Source organism: Pogona vitticeps, chromosome 5 (assembly GCF_051106095.1).
Source record: "Pogona vitticeps strain Pit_001003342236 chromosome 5, PviZW2.1, whole genome shotgun sequence".
NCBI classification, from domain to species: Eukaryota; Metazoa; Chordata; class Lepidosauria; order Squamata; family Agamidae; genus Pogona; species Pogona vitticeps.
The window spans coordinates 150,657,704-150,682,303 of NC_135787.1; the positions used below are offsets into that span (position 1 = coordinate 150,657,704).

At 37.9% G+C, this 24,600-nt stretch overlaps 1 protein-coding gene across 18 annotated transcripts in view; it reads right to left on the reverse strand.

Annotated features, from left to right (window-relative positions):
• The window catches only part of PPFIA2 (PPFI scaffold protein A2), a 324,926-nt gene that overhangs the window by 186,519 nt on the left and 113,807 nt on the right, over positions 1-24,600 (reverse strand). For 7 of the 18 annotated variants that reach the window (XM_078376972.1, XM_073000312.2, XM_078376970.1 and 4 more), the window contains exon 1: positions 17,908-19,653. The exons of 10 other annotated variants lie outside the window; for them this stretch is intronic. In XM_078376972.1, the coding sequence (XP_078233098.1) occupies positions 17,908-18,141 (234 nt within the window). In that variant the 5' untranslated portion in view covers positions 18,142-19,653. Of the gene's footprint in view, positions 1-17,907; positions 19,654-24,600 lie in introns of those variants that run through there. One more of the 18 variants, XM_020777878.3, reaches the window with a different exon arrangement.

The window sequence follows — 24,600 nt, forward strand, 5'->3', positions numbered from 1 at the left end:
TGATGAAGCAAACCAGATAAGGGAGATGACAAGTAGCTGAAACAGGGGAGCAGATAAGTAGGTGGGAGCAATCTGATGACAGCTTGGTCTTTCCTGAAGGACAAGTCGTTCAGACAACGAAGCCAGGTCAAAGTGTTTACAAAGTGAGAAGGAACTTTATTGGCCTTGCATTACCTGCTCATGTTAAGCTAGGGACTTCAAGTAATGCTGTTGCAACAGGTATTGGGTGAACACCACTTTCTTCTGCCATGCCATGTTGCACAACAGCACAAAGAGAAAAGAATACACCCGGATCTGACCACGTGTCCAGTTTCAAGAGTTTTTCCAGTAGCCAATTAAGTTCTTTTCTTTAATTGTAAGATCTATATTCCTGTTGTTTGAAGAAATAAAATATATGTAAACCCTGGTTGGAAGTTCAAAAATGTCAGATGTATCTCAGTGTTTAAATCTAAACTTTTGGAGTTCTGATGTTTTGCTAGAGTTGGCCCCTAAGCTTTCCTTATTTAGATACCATGATGATCATTTATCTATTGTTTCAGTGGATGACACCATATAGTGTTCTTAGTCTGCATCTTATTCCATACTGATGATATTTCAGTAATTCTCATTTATCTTTTAATATATAACGCCACTGAGGAGTCAAACAACATCTTACAGCAATAGTTTTGTGGAAGAAAGCATATACTGTTTACAAAATGACATACTTTTCTATCTTCAAAAAGGAGATATGTTAGTCTGAGCCTGTTGGTAATTTCTTTTCTTAAAAAAGACAAAAGATCTAGCATTTTAACAATTTCATTTCAGTGTGAACTTTCATGTACCAGATTTCATGGATTTTGATGCAGAAAGCACCACACTGAAATAAAACTAATAATCTTTAAAGCGTACAATATATGACTTTCTCTCCATTGTGTTTGCCAAAAGGCTGAGCCAGACAAATGTGGATTTAGCTGAATAGAGCAGAAAGCTATCAATCTCACAAAGAAACTTGGTCTGAAAAAGTAGATTTTGATCCACAGTGCCTCATGCTAAAATAAAACTGTTAGTCTTTCAAGCGCTGCACCATTTCCTGCCTTTCTTCCCTTTTCTTTTGCCAAATACCTTTCTATCTAATTTGCAGAGGCTGGGAACACTATTTTGTGGTAGCAAAATCTGTTCACATTTTGTTGCTATGACTCTGTGGGATGACTTCCTCCAGTTATGTAGAAATACCTTCTTTTTTTGTCTAGTCCATGATAACATTTGTTTATGTCAGTTAACCCCTCATCCAATATCTAAAGATACTTTGCCAGTTAATGCAGTATGTTAAACATGATTAGTTCAGCAAATTGGTCTCATTTTATAGCACTTGAGGTATTATATTATTTTCCTAACTTAATTTTATCCCAAAGAAGGGTTTGTTGCCAATAAATACTTATTTAATTCTCTTGCTTTTCTTCTGCCAACACTACACATGAGTTCTGACCCTGCTTCTTTTTATTTGCATCTACTCTACAAAGAATACATCAAAGCTGTTTTAAATATTGAACTGACAGTTTAAAATTTCCTAAAGCTATAGGAGAGAATGAAGCAAGGAAGATGAGTCGTAGGCAGATACACAAATAATGTTCAAAATATTCAGTAAACATATATACTCCTTCAAATGTACAAAATATAATGTTGTAACCTTGAAGGAGTACTGCTTTATTTGGCCCCAACAAGCAGATAAGCAATTACATTTAGTACATGCAAAAGTGTGTGGATCACATGAAAAAGCCTCATGCAGGGCACATTATAGCAGCATAACTGAGGTTCCAACTAGTGTAGACAAATACTGAGGTAGATTCATGTTCTCTAGGTATGTTCACAGCTGGTGGAGCAGCCTAAACCAATAAATGCTTTTCCTCCCAACCTCCAGCACTACCTGTATATCGATATGCAGAAGTAACTCTGAAAGAAGCACCAGACTGTGAACAGGGAGTGTGACTACACTCTTCCATCTAGATCAGTGAAATTTCTCTACTTATACCTATTATTTATCTATTCATTTCATTTTCACAAAACTCTACATGATTTATGCTCTGAGAGTGTAAAGGGAAGAAACCAAATGGATTGCAAATTGTTGCAAAACTCTTTCACATCGTAAGAGATTTTTCTTTCTTAGGATTTCAAAAAGCCTATCACATAAAGAAACTATTACTGGTTCCAAAGAAATGTGATAAGAAACTGTAAATATGGTCCAACAGTTCTTGGATTAGGTCCTCAGTTTTATGGAGTTCCACACTCTTCTATGAGCTCTGTTTGGCACTGTTTAAGTCACACTTTAAGAAGAATGCTAACAAACTTGAACAAGTTCAGAGGAGGGCGACAAGGATGATCACAGGACTGGAAACTCTTATCAGGAAAAAAATGAAAGAACTGGGCATGTTTAGCCCTGGGAAAATAAGACTTATGGGAGATATGATATTAAAATACTTGAAAGAGTATCATACAGAGAAGGGGCAGGTTCTGCTCTCAATCATCTCAGAGTGTAGGACACATTATTAGACATGGGATATTTGCATTTCTATCCCTGGAGCTATGGATATGAATATCTTCAGCACAGGTGCCTGAAAAAACCAGACCCTCAGCCCTGAACTGACAGGCCCATTCATCTCTAGCTGTGTGGTACACATGGCCGGCATTCTCTGGGTTGATGGCCTTAGAAGCTCCTTCTGGCTCCACTATTCTGTGATTTTATGAGTCTATGATTTAAGTTAATCTTTGTATCTCTCTCAGTATTTTTAGCCCAGTAGATACTATCAGGGGAGGGGGGAGACGCAAACTGGGTTTGTTTCCAGAGAAATTCATAGTTTTCTTTCTAACATATTGGATACATTCCATAGGAAATTCCCCAAGGGAGGATTGTGATGATAGTGAGGATTGGAATTCTTCCCTTCATCAGCTACAATTTGTTCTGCTACTGTGACACTTTCACCATTAAGAACCACAGGTTCTACCTAAGATAATCCAGTTTTCTATTTAGGGCCAGCATTTGAAATGAAGTATCTACCTCCCACTATGAATACCAATTTCATCTCATGTTTTTTTTTACTATGAATTCAATGGAAGCTAACCAAACTGTACTGTTTCTACAAGTTTCTTTCCCTTCTTTACAACTCTTGTTCTTAACATAAAAATCTTAGCAATATTGATCCACAAACAACACACCAAAATGTATGAAAGCCAATGTGATACTCAAAATAACTGACCACACTGCTAGAACAAGAAACATTAATGCAGAGTCAATGATATGGAGGAATGAATTCAAGGTCTGTATGCCAGGACTGGCCGTTGGAAACAAGATTAAAATGGCAACATAATGCACTTCTCCTTTCAACCACACTGGTTTAACTTGTAAACCACCCAGATAATGTTTTAAGTGCTATTGGGTGGTATATAACCAGCATGCTTTGCTTTTGCTTTTTGGGAGTGGGGCATTGTGCCCCCTCCCACACATAGTTCAAAATCTGTGTATAACATTTATGCCATCCAAAACATCACTAAAGCCTCTATTGGGGGAGGGGGAATAGAAGGGCAATCTTTTTCCCCAGCCCCAACTCAGCAGTGTGCTACTGTGACCTCTCGTGGCCCATGTCAGCTACCTGGCATGCCCTTGTACCCTCCCTGGTTGCCCTGTGGAGCCACCATGCCACGTGATGGAGCCAGCTGGGCTACCACCATCAGACTGGGGGCTGCTGCAAGAACAATAGCAGGGTCCATGGCAAGTCTGAGACTCACCTTTCTCAGGCCACTTCCTGGAAACAAATAGCAGCACATTATTTATTGAAAAAGTATTTATTTGATAAAAATCCATGTATAATCAAAACCATGCTGCTTGGACTTGTGGAATTCAAGAGAGAAGCGCAATCTTAGAACTGCAGAGCTGGAAGGGACCCTATGGGTCATTGAGTCACAGAATGGAAATGATGCTCTTGTCCTCAGTTGTCCATTTCAGTACTGTATTTGCCTTCTTCAGGCCTGAGGAGAGTGGATTTTAGAAGGGTTAGAGTAGGCACAGGAATTTTACAACTGTACGTCATCGCCATTCTTAATCAGGGTAAAGTTAAAAAGTTAACTTGCCAAGCTCTGATCCAAGATCACAGGAAACAATGCAGCACACTTTTTTTCTTTATTTTCAGAACTTTTTCAAAAAAGAGAGCCATGGTAAGTGTTTTTGATCTAGTTGACTTTGTTTGTAGCAATTTCCAAGCTCACAGACTGCCTTGATGTCTCTGTTCTTCAGGGTAGGTAATACAGACAGGTCAGATTGTTGAAAGAAAGGATCAGAATAGAAGGGAGGTATCCGACTTTCTGATATTCTCAGTTTAAAAAATTCATTGCTGAAACAGTTTTGTGGCATGATGGAGGTAACATCTTGTGAGGAGAATAACACATGCTTCCCTTAACAGGGCGGCATCCACTATATATATAGGATGATAGGTGATGATTACAGCTCTTGAGGACTTTATCAAAATCATGTGTGAATACAAGAACTGGAGGTTTGTAAAACCACCACTGAGCCCACATCTCCCACAGTGTAAATATCTGGTTTGTGAGTAAAATATAATGCCACAGGCCCAAAGCTATTTGCATATATGGATTAATCCTGCATTGACACAGAAACAAATCAGAAGCACTCATGCATTGAATCCAACATCAGCAGCATAATACTTAAAACACCAATTAGCATACCATCCTAATGTTTCTAACAGAAGCAGAAAGGATTTTTATAGGAACATACTGCATCATAACAGCCAAACACATGATTTCCTGCAAATTATGCCTTCTACAAAACAGATTTGATTTATTTGTTGGCAAAAAAGGTGGTTTAACCACCATAAAATGGCAAGCAATCCATAATTTGGAGCCAAACATTTAACTTTAATCCCCTTCCTTTAATATTTTGTTCCTGTAATTAGTGAAATATATAATTGGCTCCAAACTTCACAAAACCTATATGTTTAACTTCCCTTTGTATTTACAACTTCTCTTTTAATTTTTAATCCTTATATGACATTTTATAAATTGTTTTATAGCATTCTAAGACCACATTGTGTTATGAAATAAAATATGTAATGTGCAGCAATACTGGACTACAGTATTCTTAAAGAATGGGGATTTTAGTATTAGGTATCCTGCTATGCACACATAATGCAAATTTTTCTGGCCACTGCCATTAATTATTTGCCTAAAATAATTAAGTCAAAATTATAAAACTGGCAGAATAATAAAATAGAGATAATATGTTCTACAGATGGCCAAATGATGTAAATTTAAAATAAAAGAGGGTACTTGTAGTGCAAGATTATATGATAAAACGGGCACAAAATATTGGCTATAACATTGATTTAGAATAGTCGATATAAACCTGGCAGAATAATATCAAACTTATAAAACTATTAAGTTTAAAGATAAAAAGAAAGAGAAAGAGAAGATATAAGGAAATGGAAGATTAGTAACTATAGATATTCTGGACAATCACTATATTGTTTTCTCTTTGTATGATTTCCCTTTTTAATATAACTGTATAAGTGGATGTAAGAATACTTTTTCGCTCTCTGGAATTTTACCCTTTCCCACACTTCCCTCCCCCTTTTTTTAGCTTGTCCCCCTATTCGTTCCTCAATCCCTATCCCTATGAAAAATTAATAAAAATAAAAAATATTTGCCAAAAATATCAATAAATAGAATGGGTTAGTCTTTTAAAATTTTTATTTATTTATTTATTTATTTATTTATTTATTTATTTATTTATTTATTTATTTATTTATTTATTTATTACATTTATAGCCCGCCCATCTAGTCGATTGTTTATAGAAACAAGAAAATTGTTTATATATACATTACACTGAAGCATTACAATGGCATAGTACTATAACACTCTTTAAGTTAAGTAACATTTCATTTAAATGTTTTATTTTTAAAATCACTGAAAAAGTGCCTCTTGTAAAATGTTGGAGAATGAACCATAGTACACTTGTCCAGAAGTAGCCCTAATCTGACAGGTATCTTTGAATATTTGGGTTTAAAATTGAGTGACTGAGGAATGTCTCAGAATTAAGGACAATTCCTAACCAAAGCCTTAAAGAACTACTCTGCATGACAGAGTAATTCTCCATAATTTTTTGTTTTGCTTAATGAATCTAACAGATTCACTGTGAATGATGTACTGAAAGCACATTTCACTTATATGTCATGATTGATGAAGAACATTCACACAACATTTCAAAGTATTTGGACACCACTATAAACACATTTCAGTTGTTTTTCATGCAGGATATATAAATGAATGCCAGCCTCACAGTATTTCAAAATATGAGAATAATATTGCCACTATGCCCTTGCTTAAAATGCTACCCACAATGCAGACATATTTATTCCATTTTGCCCTGCTGGATTTAAGTTTGTTGTCATATGTTTGTTATGGTAAAGGGCATCAGTAAATACCGGCTATTACTTTTTGGGTGGATAAAAGAAATCCTGAAGTAAGACTCAGTCCTCTTTTAGAATCTGTCCAGTGAAGGCTTATCAGCTGACTCATGAAAACAGAGCATGAGACCCTGGTGGTGAGGCTCAATGTATCTTTAGTTCCACCAAACCACATTATATGAAAGAGGCAGCCTAATTAATGTAACTGCTTAATACTAGCTGATGTTAAAACATGTAGATGACATGACAAATTTGAACACTGAACATTCACCTTCTTTGAGCCATCATATTAAACAACACTCAGGATTTCCTTTCAAAGCAAATGCTAGCTTTGGAGGAGGGGGCACCTGGGAGCACCCTAGGACCGAAACACGGAAGGAATGCTCCCTCCATACTTCACAAATGGTATACTGTATGCAAAGCTTCTATTCCCTGCCAGCCTGTATGAAAAGCTAACGGGGAATTTACTTGGTATCCCAAAACCTTAAACTAATAGCTGCCGCCACCTCAACCTCCTTTATCTGTCCAAGATAAACAGAGCCCCCTTTTCCTGCAACATACAGGATGAACTCTGTTGGGAGTCTGCCAATACACAACAGAAAAAGCACAAAGTGTTCCAAACGTAATGGCTTGCACCTTCTTCCTTTAACTGGGAAACTATGGTATGTGAGACAAGGTGACTTATAAGAAGGAGCTAAACTGTGTTACATTTTAAAAGAAAAAGTGTAACACTTTCAACAAGTTAGTTGAATACAGAAAAAAACATAGAGACAGGTATCTGGGCACAACTTAAAACCTGCAAAAAAGGTAAGAACAAGGAAAATACATGTAGGCATCTGGCTGGCTGGCACAAGCGAACAAAAACATAATTTGAAATGTATCTACTTCATAAACGCCCTGATTCTGTTCACAGTATCTACTTTACTGGAATAACAATGTACATAGAAAATCATTTTTAGAGACAGGATTATTTATTTTAGGTCTGTTCATATAAAAGCAGGGTTAATTTCAAGTTCTGCCTTTATTCACCACTGATTATCTACAATCCCATTCCTAAGGAGGTGACTATGTGAGCACTAGTATTGGCTTGTCCTCCTCTCCAAGCTGCCACTGTATCACCAACATCCCAAACTGAGGAGCAGATCATGACAGAAAAGGGAGAGAGATTATGAACAAGCAGCCAGTTTGAGAAGAGACACTGTTTGCAGTATGGGCTCCAAAAGATGTCTGGCTACACTAATGCTGAACTATATGGAAGAAAATACATCCCAGAGAATGGGATGTATTTTCCATCTCTGGTGTGCATTTGGAGAATTCTCACCTGACCAAGCCACAGAATTACACATGATTCCACTAGAACTAAAATGACCAACTTGTGCAAGAAAAGGACAGAAATACAGAATGTTGTAAATACCAATAGTTTAAAGAATAAGACTATTGAAAAGAGTGCATGGAGGCAAGGCTCATCACCTCACTCTATTCTTCACCTCACTCTCAGCATGGCTGAAGACCTAATAGTAGCTGGAAGGAACGAATGTTCCCATGAACAGTATATTCATGTAAGCTATTCCTCTCATAATGCAAACTATTTGGTCTTGAATGAGCAATTAAGGGCTATTAACTTCATAACATACCTGCCCCCTGTGTGTGTGTTTAGTCGTTTAGTCGTGTCCGACTCTTCGTGACCCCATGGACCAGAGCACGCCAGGCCCTCCTGTCTTCTACTGCCTCCCGGAGTTGTGTCAGGTTCATGTTGGTTGCTTCGCAGACACTGTCCAGCCATCTCATCCTCGGTCGTCCCCTTCTCCTCTTGCCATCACACCTTCCTAACATCAAGGTTTTTTCCAAGGACTCTTTTCTTCTCATGAGATGGCCAAAGTACTGGAGCCTCAGCTTCAGGATCTGTCCTTCCAGTGAGCATTCAGGGTTGATTTCCTTTAGAACTGATAGGTTTGTTCTCCTTGCAGTCCAGGGGATTCTCAAGAGCCTCCTCCAGCACCACAATTCAAAGGCATCAATTCTTCGGCGGTCTGCTTTCTTTATGGTCCAGCTCTCACTTCCATACATCACGACAGGAAAAACCATAGCTTTGACTATTCGGACTTTTGTTGGCAAGGTGATGTCTCTGCTTTTCAAGATGCTGTCAAGATTTGTCATCGCTTTCCTCCCAAGAAGAAGGCGCCTTTTAATTTCAGGGCTGCTGTCTCCATCTGCAGTGATCATGGAGCCCAGGAAGATAAAATTTGACACTGCCTCCATATCTTCCCCTTCTATTTCCCAGGAGGTGATGGGACCAGTGGCCATGATCTTAGTTTTTTTGATGTTGAGTTTCAGACCGTTTTTTGCACTCTCCTCTTTCACCCTCATTACAAGGTTCTTTAATTCCTCCTCACTTTCTGCCATCAGAGTGGTATCATCTGCATATCGGAGGTTGTTGATATTTCTTCCGGCAATCTTAATTCCGGCTTGGGTTTCTTCCAGTCCAGCCTTCCGCATGATGTATTCTGCATATAAGTTAAATAAGCTGGGGGACAATATACAGCCTTGCCGTACTCCTTTCCCAATTTTGAACCAATCAGTTGTTCCATGACCAGTTCTAACTGTTGCTTCCTGTCCCACATATAGGTTTCTCAGGAGACAGATAAAGTGGTCAGGCACTCCCATTTCTTTAAGAACTTGCCATAGTTTGCTGTGGTCCACACAGTCAAAGGCTTTCGCATAGTCAATGAAGCAGAAGTAGATATTTTTCTGGAACTCTCTGGCTTTCTCCATAATCCAGCGCAGGTTAGCAATTTGGTCTCGAGTTCCTCTGCCTCTTCGGAATCCAGCTTGTACTTCTGGGAGTTCTCGGTCCACATACTGCTGAAGCCTACCTTGCAGGATTTTGAGCATAACCTTGCTAGCGTGCGAAATGAGTGCAATTGTACGGTAGTTGGAGCATTCTTTGGCACTGCCTTTCTTTGGGATTGGGATGTAGACTGATCTTTTCCAATCCTCTGGCCACTGTTGAGTTTTCCAAACTTGCTGGCATATTGAATGTAGCACCTTAACAGCATCATATTTCAAGATTTTAAATAGTTCAACTGGAATGCCATCACCTCCACTGGCCTTGTTGTTAGCCAGGCTTTCTAAGGCCCACTTGACTTCGCTCTCCAGGATGTCTGGCTCAAGGTCAGCAACTACATTGTCTGGGTTGTCCGGGATATCCAAATCTTTCTGATATAATTCCTCTGTGTATTCTTGCCACCTCTTCTTGACATCTTCTGCTTCTGTTAGGTCCCTTCCATTTTTGTCTTTTATCATGTTCATCTTTGCGCAAAATGTTCCTCTAATATGTCCAATTTTCCTGAACAGATCTCTGGTCTTTCCTTTTCTGTTATCTTCCTCTATTTCTTTGCATTGTTCATTTAAGAAGGCCCTCTTGTCTCTCCTTGCTATTCTTTGGAAGTCTGCATTCAAGTTTCTGTAACTTTCCCTATCTCCCTTGCATTTTGCTTCCCTTCTCCTCTCTGCTATTTCTAAGGCCTCGTTGGACAGCCACGTTGCTTTCTTGCATTTCCTTTTCTTTGGGATGGTTTTCGTTGCTGCCTCCTGGACAATGTTACGAGCCTCTATCCAAAGTTCTTCAGGCACTCTGTCCACCAAATCTAGTTCCTTAAATCTGTTCTTTACTTCCACTGTGTATTCATAAGGGATTTGGTTTAGATTGTACCTGAGTGGCCCAGTGGTTTTTCCTAGTCTCTTCAGTCTAAGCTTGAATTTTGCTATGAGAAGCTGATGATCAGAACCGCAGTCAGCTCCAGGTCTTGTTTTTGCTGACTGTATAGAGCTTCTCCATCTTTGGCTGCAGAGAATATAATCAATCTGATTTCGATATTGCCCATCTGGTGATTTCCATGTATAGAGTTGCCTCTTGTGTTGTTGGAAAAGAGTGTTTGTGATGACCAGCTTATTCTCTTGACAAAACTCTATTAGCCTTTGTCCTGCTTCATTCTGAACTCCAAGGCCAAACTTCCCTGTTGTTCCTTTTATCTCTTGGCTCCCTACTTTAGCATTCCAGTCCCCTAGAATGAGAAGAACATCTTTCTTTGGTGTCAGTTCTAGAAGGTGTTGTAAATCTTCATAGAATTGTTCAATTTCAGTCTCCTCAGCAATGCTGGTTGGTGCATAAACTTGGATTATTGTGATGTTGAATGGTCTGCCTTGGATTCGTATTGACATCATTCTATCATTTTTGAGATTGTATCCCATTACAGCTTTTCCCACTCTTTTGTTGACTATGAGGGCTACTCCATTCCTTCTACGGGATTCTTGTCCACAATAGTAGATATGATAATCATCTGAGCTGAATTCGCCCATTCCTGTCCATTTTAGTTCACTGATGCCCAGGATGTCGATGTTTATTCTTGCCATCTCCTGTTTGACCACCTCCAGCTTCCCAACGTTCATAGATCTTACATTCCAGGTTCCTATGCAGTATTCTTCTTTGCAGCATTGGATTTTCCTTTCACTTCCAGGCACGTCCACAGCTGAGCGTCCTTTCGGCTTTGGCCCAACCACTTCATTAGCTCTGGAGCTACTTGTACTTGTCCTCCGCTCTTCCTCAGTAGCATGTTGGACGCCTTCCGACCTGAGGGGCCCATCTTCCAGCGTCATATCTTTTAGCCTTTTGTTTCTGATCATGGGGCGTTCTTGGCAAAGATACTGGAGTGGCTTGCCATTTCCTACTCCAGGTGGATTGCGTTTAGTCGGAACTCTCCACTATGTCCTGTCCGTCTTGGGTGTCCCTGCACGGCATAGCCCATAGCTTCTCTGAGTTACTCAAGCCCCTTCGCCACGACAAGGCAGCAATCCATGAAGGAGCCCCCTGTACTATAAAGTAATTCAGCACTGTGCATTTTTGGACTCTCCTTATGTTGGCTATTAGGAATGACATCAGTTCTACACTTTCATATTTAGCTGGACACCATTGCCTAAATGCAAAAACAAAACAAAACCCCACTTTCTCTCAGACATAAATTCCGTTAAGTAGACCCTAAGCATTAAAAACTGATGAAAAACGCAGCTGTTCAAGATCATGGTGGAGAAATAAGGTTATGGATTAAAGGGTACAATACTACATGCTTCTATTGAAAATCCATCCAAGAATTCAAGTTCTGCCCATTTCTGAAAGAACTTGTAAATGTTATGCCTTTTAACTACAGTTCCAGGGCCTCCCAAACATCATCGTAGTAACAAGGAGAAAAATTCAGCTGTCATTTCTGAGCACACAAATGTAGACATAAGTTATTTTTAGAAACTAAATCTGTATAAACTGAACATAGGTGAAGAGTACAACTGATGTTACAGGTTCCGCTTATGGCCTATACATAGCCCTCTGTAGTTCAGAACATAGGTTACCTTCATATAACGGTGCAGACGTTATTCCTTGTGCCACTGAGAACATGGAAGTACACAGTCTTTTCTGATATTGAAATAATTACACTTAGCATGAGGGCAGAAACACCATATGCAATCCTGTTCTTTATGCACATGGTGAGAATGCCCAAAGAAAGGCTAGAAAGATACTTGCAATATGGAAGCATTAGTAAATCCAGTGCACAAATAATATATCACAACAGCCTCTTTCTAGCTAGTAGGATAGTGTTCACAAGCCCTGTTGGAACATATGGCACTGTTATTTTATTTACAAATGGAAAATATTGCACTGAGCAAAAGAACAATGATCGGTGCGGACATTCTGAAATATTCAATATTAATTTCTTTGGAAAATACCAGTATTTTTAAAAAATTGTACTGTGGCACAGATATCAAACAGTTGCTACACAGCATATACATGCTGTTGTGTGTACCCTCTCTAAGCTTTCCACTTTAATTGCTTTGACTGGGTATACCCCAAGGGATCATCCTTTACAGTTCTGATCTTATCAAGCAGTTCAGCTTTTGATAAAGCAGGATCAAAAGTTCACAGGAATCATTTCAAGTTAAGAGCATTTATATACAGGTATGACTGTGTATGAGTTAAAACACACAGCTCTAAATACAATCATTTAAATAATTAAGAAATAAATAAGTAATAAATAGCCTCTAGAATATCTAGTATTCTATAAAGCATGTGAAACAACATTAAAGCATGCAGTTTTTAGGAGAACATCATCCCCCTCAGTTGAGGTTGCATTTATTCACTTTCATTCATGCTGCAAATTAAAATTTAATTTCATAAACATTAAAACTAATTTGCAAGAAAATGGTCACATTAACATAACCATCAGGGGAAAAATAATTATGCAAAAAGAAGAGATTCTGATTATGAATACTTATGAAGAAACTGCCATTATCTTACAGAGTTTTTAATCAATGAGTGTCTAAAATACAGTGATTCTATGTGTTTTAACTGTACTCAAGAGGATATAAGACAGTGATTGGCGCAAAGAACTAAAATATCAAGAAAGTAATAAAATACATACAGATGCAATATTTTGCCAAAATGCATGAATTTTATTGACCTGTAATTAAATCAGTATTGAAAAGAATAAGTATTATAAAGAAATAATAATAATAAATATTATAAAGAAATCCACAATACCTTTGGCTTTGCCTAATGCAGAAATTTTATATAAAGAAAATATGAGTCATATGCCTTATGTGTTCAGCAATATCTTATTCTATTTCAAGTGCATATAAACTTTGCTGGAAGAGGATACTGAATAATATGCAAGTGTGATGTAGGATTATTTTAACAGTATTACTTATTGGCATTTTATGAGTAAAAATAGAACACTAGCAGAAGCATTTTCAAATTTCAGGCTACATATACATTTACAGAACTGCAGTTTAGGAAACTGACTCATTGCGATCTTAATTTTTGTATTTGGTAATTAAGATATTTGGGAAAGCAAAGCAGTCAGAGAACAAGAGAAAGAGCTATCGTGAATTTATATAAGTAAAAAAATTGAATATTTCTTATATTCCACCAATTATCTTAGAGTCAACCATATCTTACTGTAAGGTTTGGCACTCCAGTTCTACAGCAAGGATCTAACTGTGTGGTTCTGATGGATTACACTGTTTCCATCACTTTTATTGGGACTTCCTTCTTTCTTTCCATTGTAGCCCACTATGGTGCTGGAAAATGTGCCCAAAGACTTTCCCATCCCTACAGAGAAAGTTTTGAAGGAGCCAGGAAAATATAGAAGGAAAAAAATTGTCCTCCTTTTTCTTATGATGAAAACAATGGAAATAAAGGGAGGAAAAGAGAACACTGTTGGGTCCTTGCCAATGTAACATGTTTTGGATACACACAATTATTAAAGAATCGTGAGCATGTGCTCAGTTGCAATCATAGGGCTGCTTGTTAGGAAGCAGAAGGTGATCCTTTAAAATTCTGATTGAGTCCATCCCCATTACTCAGTTCACAACACACACATGACTGCAGTGCAGAGCCACCTTACAGTGCAAGCAGTGAGCCACAGTGTTTTTAGAGCATTTGAATTCATTATAATATTTCTAGCACATTGGCACAACTCTAATCCAAAGAATCTTCAGCACATGAAAAGGTGTGTAAACTAACCCAATCTGAGAACTATTGTACAATGATTCACTCATGCTGAGCCTGCAATCACCAGCGTAGGACTTCTGCAATTAACATCTGAAGGCAAAAGCTGTTCTGCTGTTTACATATGCTGGGACAAGTTGTAATGTTCTTCTGAAGCAGCCATTCTTGAAATTTTGTGTGTGTACTCATTTGCCACAGCATAAAGTTCAACTGCTAGAGACATTTTTGTGGGATTCAAGGAATGGTTCCATTAATTGTTGTTGACCTCATTCTCAACAAAATATGTATACTCTAGTCTAAACATCTTTTAATTATATATCCAAAAAAGAGGAAGTTCTGTGAAACTGTAAAGCTATATTTTAAAAGTAACACACTATCATATCCAGATGTCCGGGGACCCATAATGCATCACTGAATAAATACAATCAAGAATCACAATGATCAAGAATCAAAGACAAGCTAGTGACAAGATTCATAGATACAAAAAGATAAAAATAGATAAAAACAGGTATTTCTTTACAGTACGAACAAAAATATGCTATTACCATTTATTGTTATCTTTAATAGACAAAATAGTCTCCTAACAGCCACTGGGCAAAACAATAGAATATTTATCTTACATTCACAGATTAGACAAAAAAAAATCACAGTGGTGTTCAATAACCATCAGAAAATCAAGATGTTGATCCTAAACATTAGAGCTTAGACCCAAGTGGGTAGTATCCAACATAGGCACTGCATGAAAAGAAGGTTAATTTCTGAGATTGCCTCTCTCCTTCCACAGACAAAAATTCCTCTTATTTGCTACACTGGCGGCCACTCAGGAAAACAGGGTTCTCAGTAAATAATTTATTGTAGGTGCCTTTTTGTACTTTCTGATTCATCTAATCCCCAACTGAATGGAAGAAGGATGGCAGTCAGCATACTGCTCCCAGATACTGCTGGAAAGCCATGGAAGTCCATGCCATGATTTCTCACCAGTGGCTAAACCACCTGTCATCTGCAGTCCTATGAATCTGAAGGGTCACAGATTTTCCTCAGGAGCTAATGCTATGTGATATGGTAGTAGCAGCTCAGGTGAGAACATATAACCTTATAAAGGCCTAACATTTGCTTGCTCTGCCAAGCAAATCCAGGCCAAAGTTGTTCCCCTCCCAGATTTCCTGCCTTCAGTGTTCAGACACAGATGGAAGTTAGAGCTTACGTATACGTACCTTTGGCTGCTCATGTCCTACTATGCTCATGTTCTACTGTGTGTGTGTGTGTGATGACAATCTACCTGTTTTTCAGAATGTTGCTTTTCACACACAAATAGCAATAGACATCTCCCCCTCCTCACACATTCAGACGAACCCTTTTATGGAGGCCTGATTAGGTTTACAGGCACATCCACAGCAAAAACACAGGTGGAGAAGCCTTATCCTATAATAAAATCTGACCACTGCAGCAATATCCTTTTTTTTCCTCTGAAGAAAAACAGATTTGGAATCAAAGCAGGAGCTGGAATATCTGAAGGGTCAAGGAGGAAACTTTATATATCATTGTACATCTAAACAAAGCATTGTTTAGCAAGATATGTTGGCAACTCTGTGGGAGTTTCAGAATCATTTTGTGATAGACCATGATAGGGGACTATTTTCAAAGAGGAAAGAACTTCCTGGTGCATGTCTCATCAATCAATCAGGTAGCCAGACAGATGACAAGCAGGCAGACATTATATGGGAGAAGGATACTGTATACTATAACCAGCACCAAAGCATTTAGAATGCAATACAGGGAAATATGCTGAATCATCGCACTTGGATTTGGGATATGCTTTTGAGTTCAATATAAACTTCATGATTTCTCACACTTAACAGGATCTTTTACATACATGCACCTCATGTGCTGACCATCACTTCCCCCACCGCCACTATACAACTTCCTTCCACAAGCGTAAACTGGACAGTGTATCAACAATTTTTGATTGCATAAAGGCAATGCTTGTCCAATCGAGGGATCTTGTGTAACTATGGCAGAAAAGCTTTGTTATACTGGCAAGATGGCATCCCAATAAGATCTGGACCAATAAGTTTTATAATGCTTGAAATGCCACCAAGGAAGAATAGAGAAGCCTCTTTCTTATTCATGTCTCCCTAGAAGGAAATGGGAAGCAATGTTACATACAAATCCCTGAGAAAATGTCCTCTAACTTCCTCCGGGGGCCTAGTTTACACTTTTTTTGTTCGGTTGTATTGTTATTTCCATAGCTGGGTGAAATATCATAACAGCTTTCTCAAAGCTGGCCTTGTCTAGATTTGCAGAGTGATACAATCTGCCATCCCCAGGTCTCAAGCCTGGCTGTGAGTCTTGGAAGTTGTAGACCAACACAACTAGAAGCACCAGGCTGGAGGAGGCTCAGTTACAGTTGTATTCTTTGAAAAATGTATCTCATTTGAAATTAATGAGTTAAATATGTTTGGGACAGTAGTGGAAGCAAGTGAAGATAGGATATCATGCATTGCAAACCTATGGGCACCCTATTAGAAAACTGTAAGGAGAGTTTAGTTGTGCACCTGGGGAAATAGGAGGAAATAACAAATCTGTAAATGACCAGTCCTGGAAGGCTTATGTCTCTGTATCACTGCCAAAATCAGCAGAGCATCACTGTGAGGAAGACAGCAAACTGTTTCAACATAGCCCTGAGCTATCAGTAGATATCAGTGAAGAAAAGGACAGGATAGCATATTTAAAAATAGCACCACAATAGAGGAGAGGAATATGACCTGAAACACACACACACACACACACACACACACACACACACACACACACAGAGAGAGAGAGAGAGAGAGAGAGAGAGAGAGAATTATATCCAAATACTTTCAGAGTCAATTGTGGCAATAAGCAATAAATTGTTCTGCATGATACAGATTTTGCCATAACTCAGTTGATTCCATATTTTTTTTTCTTTTAAGAATAATTTCTGCTGTAACACATTATAGCATTAAAGACTCATCACAGATGATTACTTTGTTACTGCCAAAACAACAATGGATTCAAAATGAAACATGGGGAGCTTTATTTTAATCCTGAGCTCATAAAGATGATGAAATGAAAGAGGTATTGGCATTTTAAATAATGATGTGTGTGTGGATTGCTGTGGAAAGATGGACTGCTGTAGAGCTCATTTCTAGTACTTATTTGTTCCTCGTTTCTCCTGGATAATGGAAGGTGGGGGAGGTGTCACTTATTTCTCTTAAAACCATAGCAATAAGGATTCAAGTTTTTCACACTGAATGAAAAAAAAAGTCAGCTTTGCATCTCAAAGGCGGTAAGAAATGAGACACAGTTTCTTACCTTTTTTTGCAGCACAGAGGAGAATTCCATTCATTCTGGCTGAACTTGGCTGCAAACTGGAAACCCTGACAGGCTTTCAGTGGATACATACTGTGCATTTGTAATGCATGCCTACCTGTTCCTCATATCCAAAATGCCCAGAATTTAAACCAAACCAAACCAAACCACCAAGCATTATTAGCTGTCTGTTTAAAGTGGCAAAGATCATCACTTTCTCTCTCAGAAAGCAGCATGCAAACTTTCATAAAGATATTTGACACCATTAGCACTTTCTAACTGTGTCAGAGATGCTCTTGTAACTAACCAGAATTCCAAAAAATGCACTTCTACCTTAGAGACGACCTCTGCCTTTCTACCCCTTTCCCTGAAAAATGATCCTGCATTTCCCCCTAATTTTATCTAACATTACAGGTAACCTTCACTTTACTACATGCCATTGCTACATTATTTTCAATATTTACTGTTGAACAATAAGAACCCTGGCATCCCATTTACAATACACTTTGTAAAACTTTTCACACCAATTAACTTACTGATAAGTTCACCAATTGAAGCCTACTTACCTGGAAAGTATAAAACCGTGTTCCATTTGGAGGATGTACCTTGGGGGACCCAGAGACAGTGCTCATATCAGAGAAAATCATTTCTGCTTGCAGGCACAGTACAATCCACAATGAGCTACAGAAAGAGGCAGAGCAAAGCACTCTGCTAACAGACAAATCCTTCCATACATTGCACTGATTCTGCTGTATAAAATGACATCTGTCCCATCCATTCAAAGAGAAGACTGACAGCATGTAAATCCTCCATGCCTACATTTGTGAGCTTAGCTAGGATGTCATCAGTCAAGAACATTTAGTTGAGAGAGTTCTTGGAATAAAAATAAAATGCCAGAAAAATGAAACCCGGACTTTGGTTTCAAAAAGAAGCTAAAACAACCTACAATGAAATGGAGCTGGTACAGGATCTGGCAATGGTTCCGACCCTGCCCATCTGTTCTTAGTGATAATCACCTCCCTTTTCTACAGACTAGCAGAGTGATTATGCTAAGCATCCCAGTTAACCGTTAACACACAGCTGAGTTGCAAGCAAGCATGAAGAGTGTAAGACAGGAGACCTCTTCTGACTAACATGAATCATATCATGTCTATTGCTCAGAGATGAGGATGGCAAAAAAAACCCCTAAAAATAAAAATAAAATGATCCTATTAACTTAATTGTTTGTTAATATTATAGAATTTGCTACAAAAGCAGGAGAAATAGATTTCTTCCTCATTCAAATTCATTTTATCTTCCCTCATGACTTATTGTCTGTTTCTAGGAAAAGATTGTGAATGAAGGGTAAGAATTCTGAAGAGCTTACAAGCAGTATAGTGAGCTTACCAGACCTAAAAAAATCAAACATAAATGGCCTTGCCGTTTTTAAAGAAAACAGCTTGGGAAATAATATTATTTACAAGGTTGACTCGGTTACCCAGTTGCTGCCCTGAGGTCTAATCTTCTGCAATGCAAAAGTACAGCAGAGGGGAAATGAACTGGCAACAAAAGCAATGCATTATTTTGATTATTACTGTTTGTTGCCTTCCCCATTTGTAAAGGACAACACTTATACAAAGAAGCATTTCTATTGGACAAGCAGCATATATTCATTATGCTGTTTGATCCCCTTCTGTTGTGCATACTACACTTGAGTATGTTCTGGGAAAAGGAAGGTAATAACATCATATGCACATTCCTTAGCACTTCTTAAACAGCAAAATACATAGTTTCATTCTCTCTTAAGTCTAAGGTTTGGGGTGGGAAGAGAAGAGAAAGCCTCTGGTAAGAAAATTTAGAGTTTTAATCATATATATTAGATCTATGAAAATTATGGCTGTAGTACATAGTCAAAAATACTAATTAAGCAAAACAGTTTTAAAAAATGCATTTCTAGAAAAGAAGTTTCCCAAAGAAATGCTTTCATATCTGATTTTGAACATTTGCAACATTTTAGTAAAACTGTAACATGATGTCTCATGGAAATGGTTTCCATGGTGGTTATGGTATTCCTACATGTTCATAGATGCATTTTAAAGTGATGTTTGGATAACATCCATAGCTGTCAACATATTATTGTAGAATATGTGACAATTAAATGAATTCCTAGAGGATTCCACTCATTCACTATTGCTTGGTTCCTCAACTCAGAAGGTACTATGTTAATTTCAATCAATTTTTGCCTCAGAATCTGAGAAATAGATTTTATAGCTTGTTTATGTTGGTGGACAGGGTATTGTCATGGACTAAAGTTTAAATGTATATTAAAAAATGGACCCCTTCATAAACCAACATAACACAGAAGTGGAGTAAATCACGCTTCCCATCCAATTGAACCAGGCACCATCCACTGGAATTTTAGGGTTTACAAACCAGAACTTTATCATGAAGTTGAGACCACCAGACATTACAATGCTTGCTCGGGATTAAAACTACACTGGCAATGTAAAATGACCACATCAGGATCCCACAGGGCACATTCCCCACTCTATGCTAACTTTTGTGCAAAAAAGGAGAAAATAGCCAATAAATGTGTAAAGCCGCTGCTTGCTCAGCTAAAAAATGCTGATTAAGTTTTGGAAAAAAACCTTAATTGTGATAGAAAAGATGGTACACTAAACATTTGACTATATTAGAAATATCTGATAGACCATTAACCAAGAAACCAGCAGTTCCAACAACAATGTTATTCTTGCCTTAAAGCTGTGTATATGGGGAAAAATTAGCTACATCAATCAATCAATCAAGGAACTCACATGGTTGATAATACATTTGTTATAAAGAAGAAGGAGACTAAACTAGGAAGGCCTTTGCCAACATGATATCATTCAAATGTACTACTCTGCTATCTCCATCAACCTGGATTGGCCACAATGTTTGGGGGAAACAGAACTTGCACCCATTGGTCTGGAGAAGTCTGACGGTTTGGAGAAGTCTGATGGTACTACATTGATAGTAACCATCTGGTGGCAGAGACAAACAATGTGTATACTAGTTAAATACCAGAATTATTGTCTTTTGATTACTTTAGTGATTTTTTATTTTATTTTGGTAAATTAAGAGTATTTACACTGTTCAATATAATATGCTTTGAAACTGAGAAAGACAACTACCTTTTCACTCATGTACAAAAGTTCATGCAGAAAAATGCTGAGTGCAAGCTGTGAATACTATCAGATATACAGTCATGTACACCCTATTTGAATTATATGCGTTTACATATTAGGACATAATAAAAATAATCTGAAATAAATCCTTACCGCTTCCATAGGAATTAAGAGCCTAAGTACTGTGTTTCCCCCAAAATAAGACAGGTTCTCATATTAATTTTTGCTCCAAAAACACGTTAGGGCTTATTTGCAGGGGATGTTCCCCCCCCCCCTCATGTACAGCAATCAACATTTATTCAAATACAGTCATGTCATCTTCTTCTGGTTGCTGCACTATGGTGGAGGGTGGAGTTTCACTTAACTAGGACTTATTTTTGGGGTAGGGCTTATATGAGCATCCTGAGAGCTTATTTTCAGCTTTGGTCTTATTTTTGGGGAAACAGGGTAGCAATCAGGTGTTGCTAATCAAATGTCCTTGAGTAATCATCAGCAAGTGTGATGTGAGAGACTAATAAAGTCACACAAAAAGGGCTTCCTTCAAATTAATGCTGCTAAAGTGGTCCTGTAGGCCAGTGGTCCCCAACTTTGGGCCTCCAGATGTTCTTGGACTGCAATTCCCGGAAGCCTTCACTACCACCTTTGCAGGCCAGGATTTCTGGAAGTTGAAGTCCAGGAACATCTGGAGGCCCTTGGGGAACACTGCTATAGGCTATTGAATCATAAGTTGTACTTAGTTTTTCACACATCGCGTCTCCATTTTGGCTTTATTTTTGTAAAATAATGACGATGTAATATGTCATGTGTTGCTGTTCATCTGGGGTTGTATTTACCTAATTTTTAGACCTGCTAAGGACCAGATTATTTTTCTTATGTCTTGATACTTGAAACCATAGAATTCAAATGAATGTATATAATGTATATAATGACTGTATATAATGCAGGTTCATCCAGTTCTGTATTATGCTCCCAAACTGGAAGGCCAGTAGCTAATTGTTTGAATCATTCACCTTTGTTTTGTAATGATAACAAAAATGTACTGACAGGGGTATTCATTTTAAACAAATCTTTGGGGAGCAATCATTACATTTCTAATGATGCCCAGAATTTTTGGTTAGGAATATTCTGACACATATTCTCTGTTAAATTAAAAATGGGAATTATCATGGCCAAAACAAAGCATCTTTGGATATCCTCTTGAAACGTCCTTATTTGCTGTGTAAGAAATACAAGCGGCAAAATGCATCTCTGTTATCCCACAGGATATTATATCATGATTCCAACACCCTTACAGCCAGATCTTTGTGATGGATACTCAGAGATGCAAAAAATTATTTGAATATTGATGCTTTCCCAAGAATCTGATTATTTAGTTCCCTAACCAGAGGTTATATATATTGTAAATGAAAACAAATCACATAATCTCTCTTAGTTTATGGGTGATAAGATAGCAAAGAAAAAATGTTCGGAAGCAGACAAACCAAAACTCAGCCTCTGGTCTCACAGAGGTGTAGCAAAATAATGTGATGGACACTTGCAGCCCTCCTTGAAACACTGGGTGGGGAGGGAGACTCTGAAACTCAGCAATAAGTATGGAAACACAGCATCTGAAGAGGTTAGTCAAAATAATTCTCATCTTGAGAAATTATTTAATCAGCATCCATGATATCTTAACATTCATATCAAAGTGAAAACCAAACAAAATTCTTCCCCATTATATTTTACTTTACATCACTCATAAAACCCTTGATCATATTGAAATATTGGTAGACTAGTTGCAATTTTGTCAGTCAAAATAGGAAACTCTTGATATCCCAAGTCCACACATTTATGATGGTGTGCATAAATGATAAAGCACAAACTTTTATATAAGGGGAATACATTTTGTGGCAATGGGTATTTCAAAATTAATAAATGAGAAGCAAGACCATTATATTTTGATGTGTACAGCTCAACAATCAGAATTTCATTAAAAATCTCTTTAAAATATGGGGAATGTGCAGTCTTTAAAACCCTGCCACAAACATTAATGATATGCAACTAGCTGAGAAGTTAATCTGAACCACAATTTTGAATTTGGTTACAATCTGTGCAGAAACTAAGCTGTGACAGAGAAGAAACACATGATGCTTCAAGAGAAAAATTTAAAGAACAACTAATAGTTTGTCTATATATTTTCTCTTTGTACCCCATGCCTCTACTTGAACCAGCTTATTACTTCTTTTAAAATATGTTATAAAATCAATATAATATGCATAAACATGATCAGGAAAACTGAAGTACAGCAGCCAAGCAGAGTTACTGAGTAATTGAAATAAAATGATCTTTAAAAATGGAGTTAGGCGGGATTCCCTTGGCAAGGAATTCCTAAGTTTTACTGCCCTGCAAATCAATGACCTGATGCTCATATTCACCTGTTGTAGTCATAGAACAAGGAAGTTCTCTGATTATGGTTTCTAAAGCTCAGGATACTGGCTAGGGTCTCAGGGAATGGCTAAATTTCTCCTGGTCTTTAAGCAGGGTGAACAGTAATTTAAAAAGTTATGGTTTGATTTTTCCATATGAGATGGTTTTAAAACTTGGGCATCCATCACTACCTATTCCCAGATGTTTTAAATGGCAAAATGGCCGAAAAAGTAGGAGCAGCTTCTGCCAGTCTTCTCTCGTTGTTCCTGGCAGTTTGGGATTGCTGAAAGCAGCTTTGAACCCAGATTTTGCCAATCATAGACCACATTTAATCAATACTAGTTCGTATTTCTTCCCTCAGAGTGGCTCAAGGTGAACAGGAGCTCTACTCTTGAGCAACATCTATGTGGTTGCAGTATGTTTAATATAAAGATCAATGGATGTTTCATTGCTATGAGGACTTCTGAGAAATAGCAAGGAAGGGGTGGGACTACAGTTCCTAGTATCCTGTTGACAATGGATGCATAAAGAAATTTCTTACAGACAATCATCAACCATGGAAATTTCAAGAAAACCTCTGCCTTCTGCCAGTCCTTTTGGCTGCCATTTCCCTCCTCTCTCCCCCAAGACTTCAAAAATGAAAGAAGGTAAGGAACTGTTGGTTGTTCTGGGTTTTTCGGGCTCTTTGGCCGTGTTCTGAAGGTTGTTCTTCCTAACGTTTCACCAGTCTCTGTGGCAGGCATCTTCAGAGGACAGCAACCTCTGTAAGGAACTCATTGATGATACAGTGCTGGCGCTGAGTCATTAGATCCAAAGATCTTGGATTTCAGGTATAGATTAGGCTGAGTGTATAATGATCCAAAGCTGTGGAGTCCCATTCCACCCTTTATTTCCAAAATTTGCTGTCACCACTCATAACAGATGAGCTCAGTGATATTTGCCACAAAATATGGCTGAAACATTTTAACATGAGAAGCCAGCCAGTTAAAATTGCATCATTTCCTTAAGTGTTTCTCTTCCTCTCATTATTAAATGACATATATGTTTAACTGACTATGGAGGCAATAGATGATATCCAACAGACAGAACATGAGGAAGTAGTGACTAATAAGTCAACAATTTAAATAAAATCTGTGATACTAATATAAGACTGTAATGAGTCACCTATTCTCCCCTCCCCTTTGTCTGTGACAGAGTCACTTGCTTTAGTCAGAACACACACACAGAGAACAGATGAAGTTAGGTTCCAATTAATTAGCAGCTATCTTGGATAAGCTATAATACAGTTAAATTATATCCATTTAAATTAATAAAGGTTAATACTGAAAACTTTATTTCTACAGCTTTGCTGATGCTTCTAAAATTGGAAATAACTCTCCAAAATGGATATCTTTACTATTAAGTGCTAATATTTCTTACTGGATCCCAGTTGTCACCCCCTTTCCCCCAAGAAGAAACAACTGGGCTGATCGGTCACTTGTTTTTATTTGTCTGTTTTAATAATTAGAAGTTGACAATCTTGCTAGCCAGAGACTGGCTGAGCTGATCAGACTGTCTGAGGTAATCAGAGTTGAGGCCAAGAATCAGAAGGGAAATGTATACCACATACTATACACAGCTGTGATTTACCTGCTGGAAGAAAGCATTTCTTAATAAACAAGTGTATCAACCACACATTTAAACCTAATGGCTGAGCAGTAGATGGAA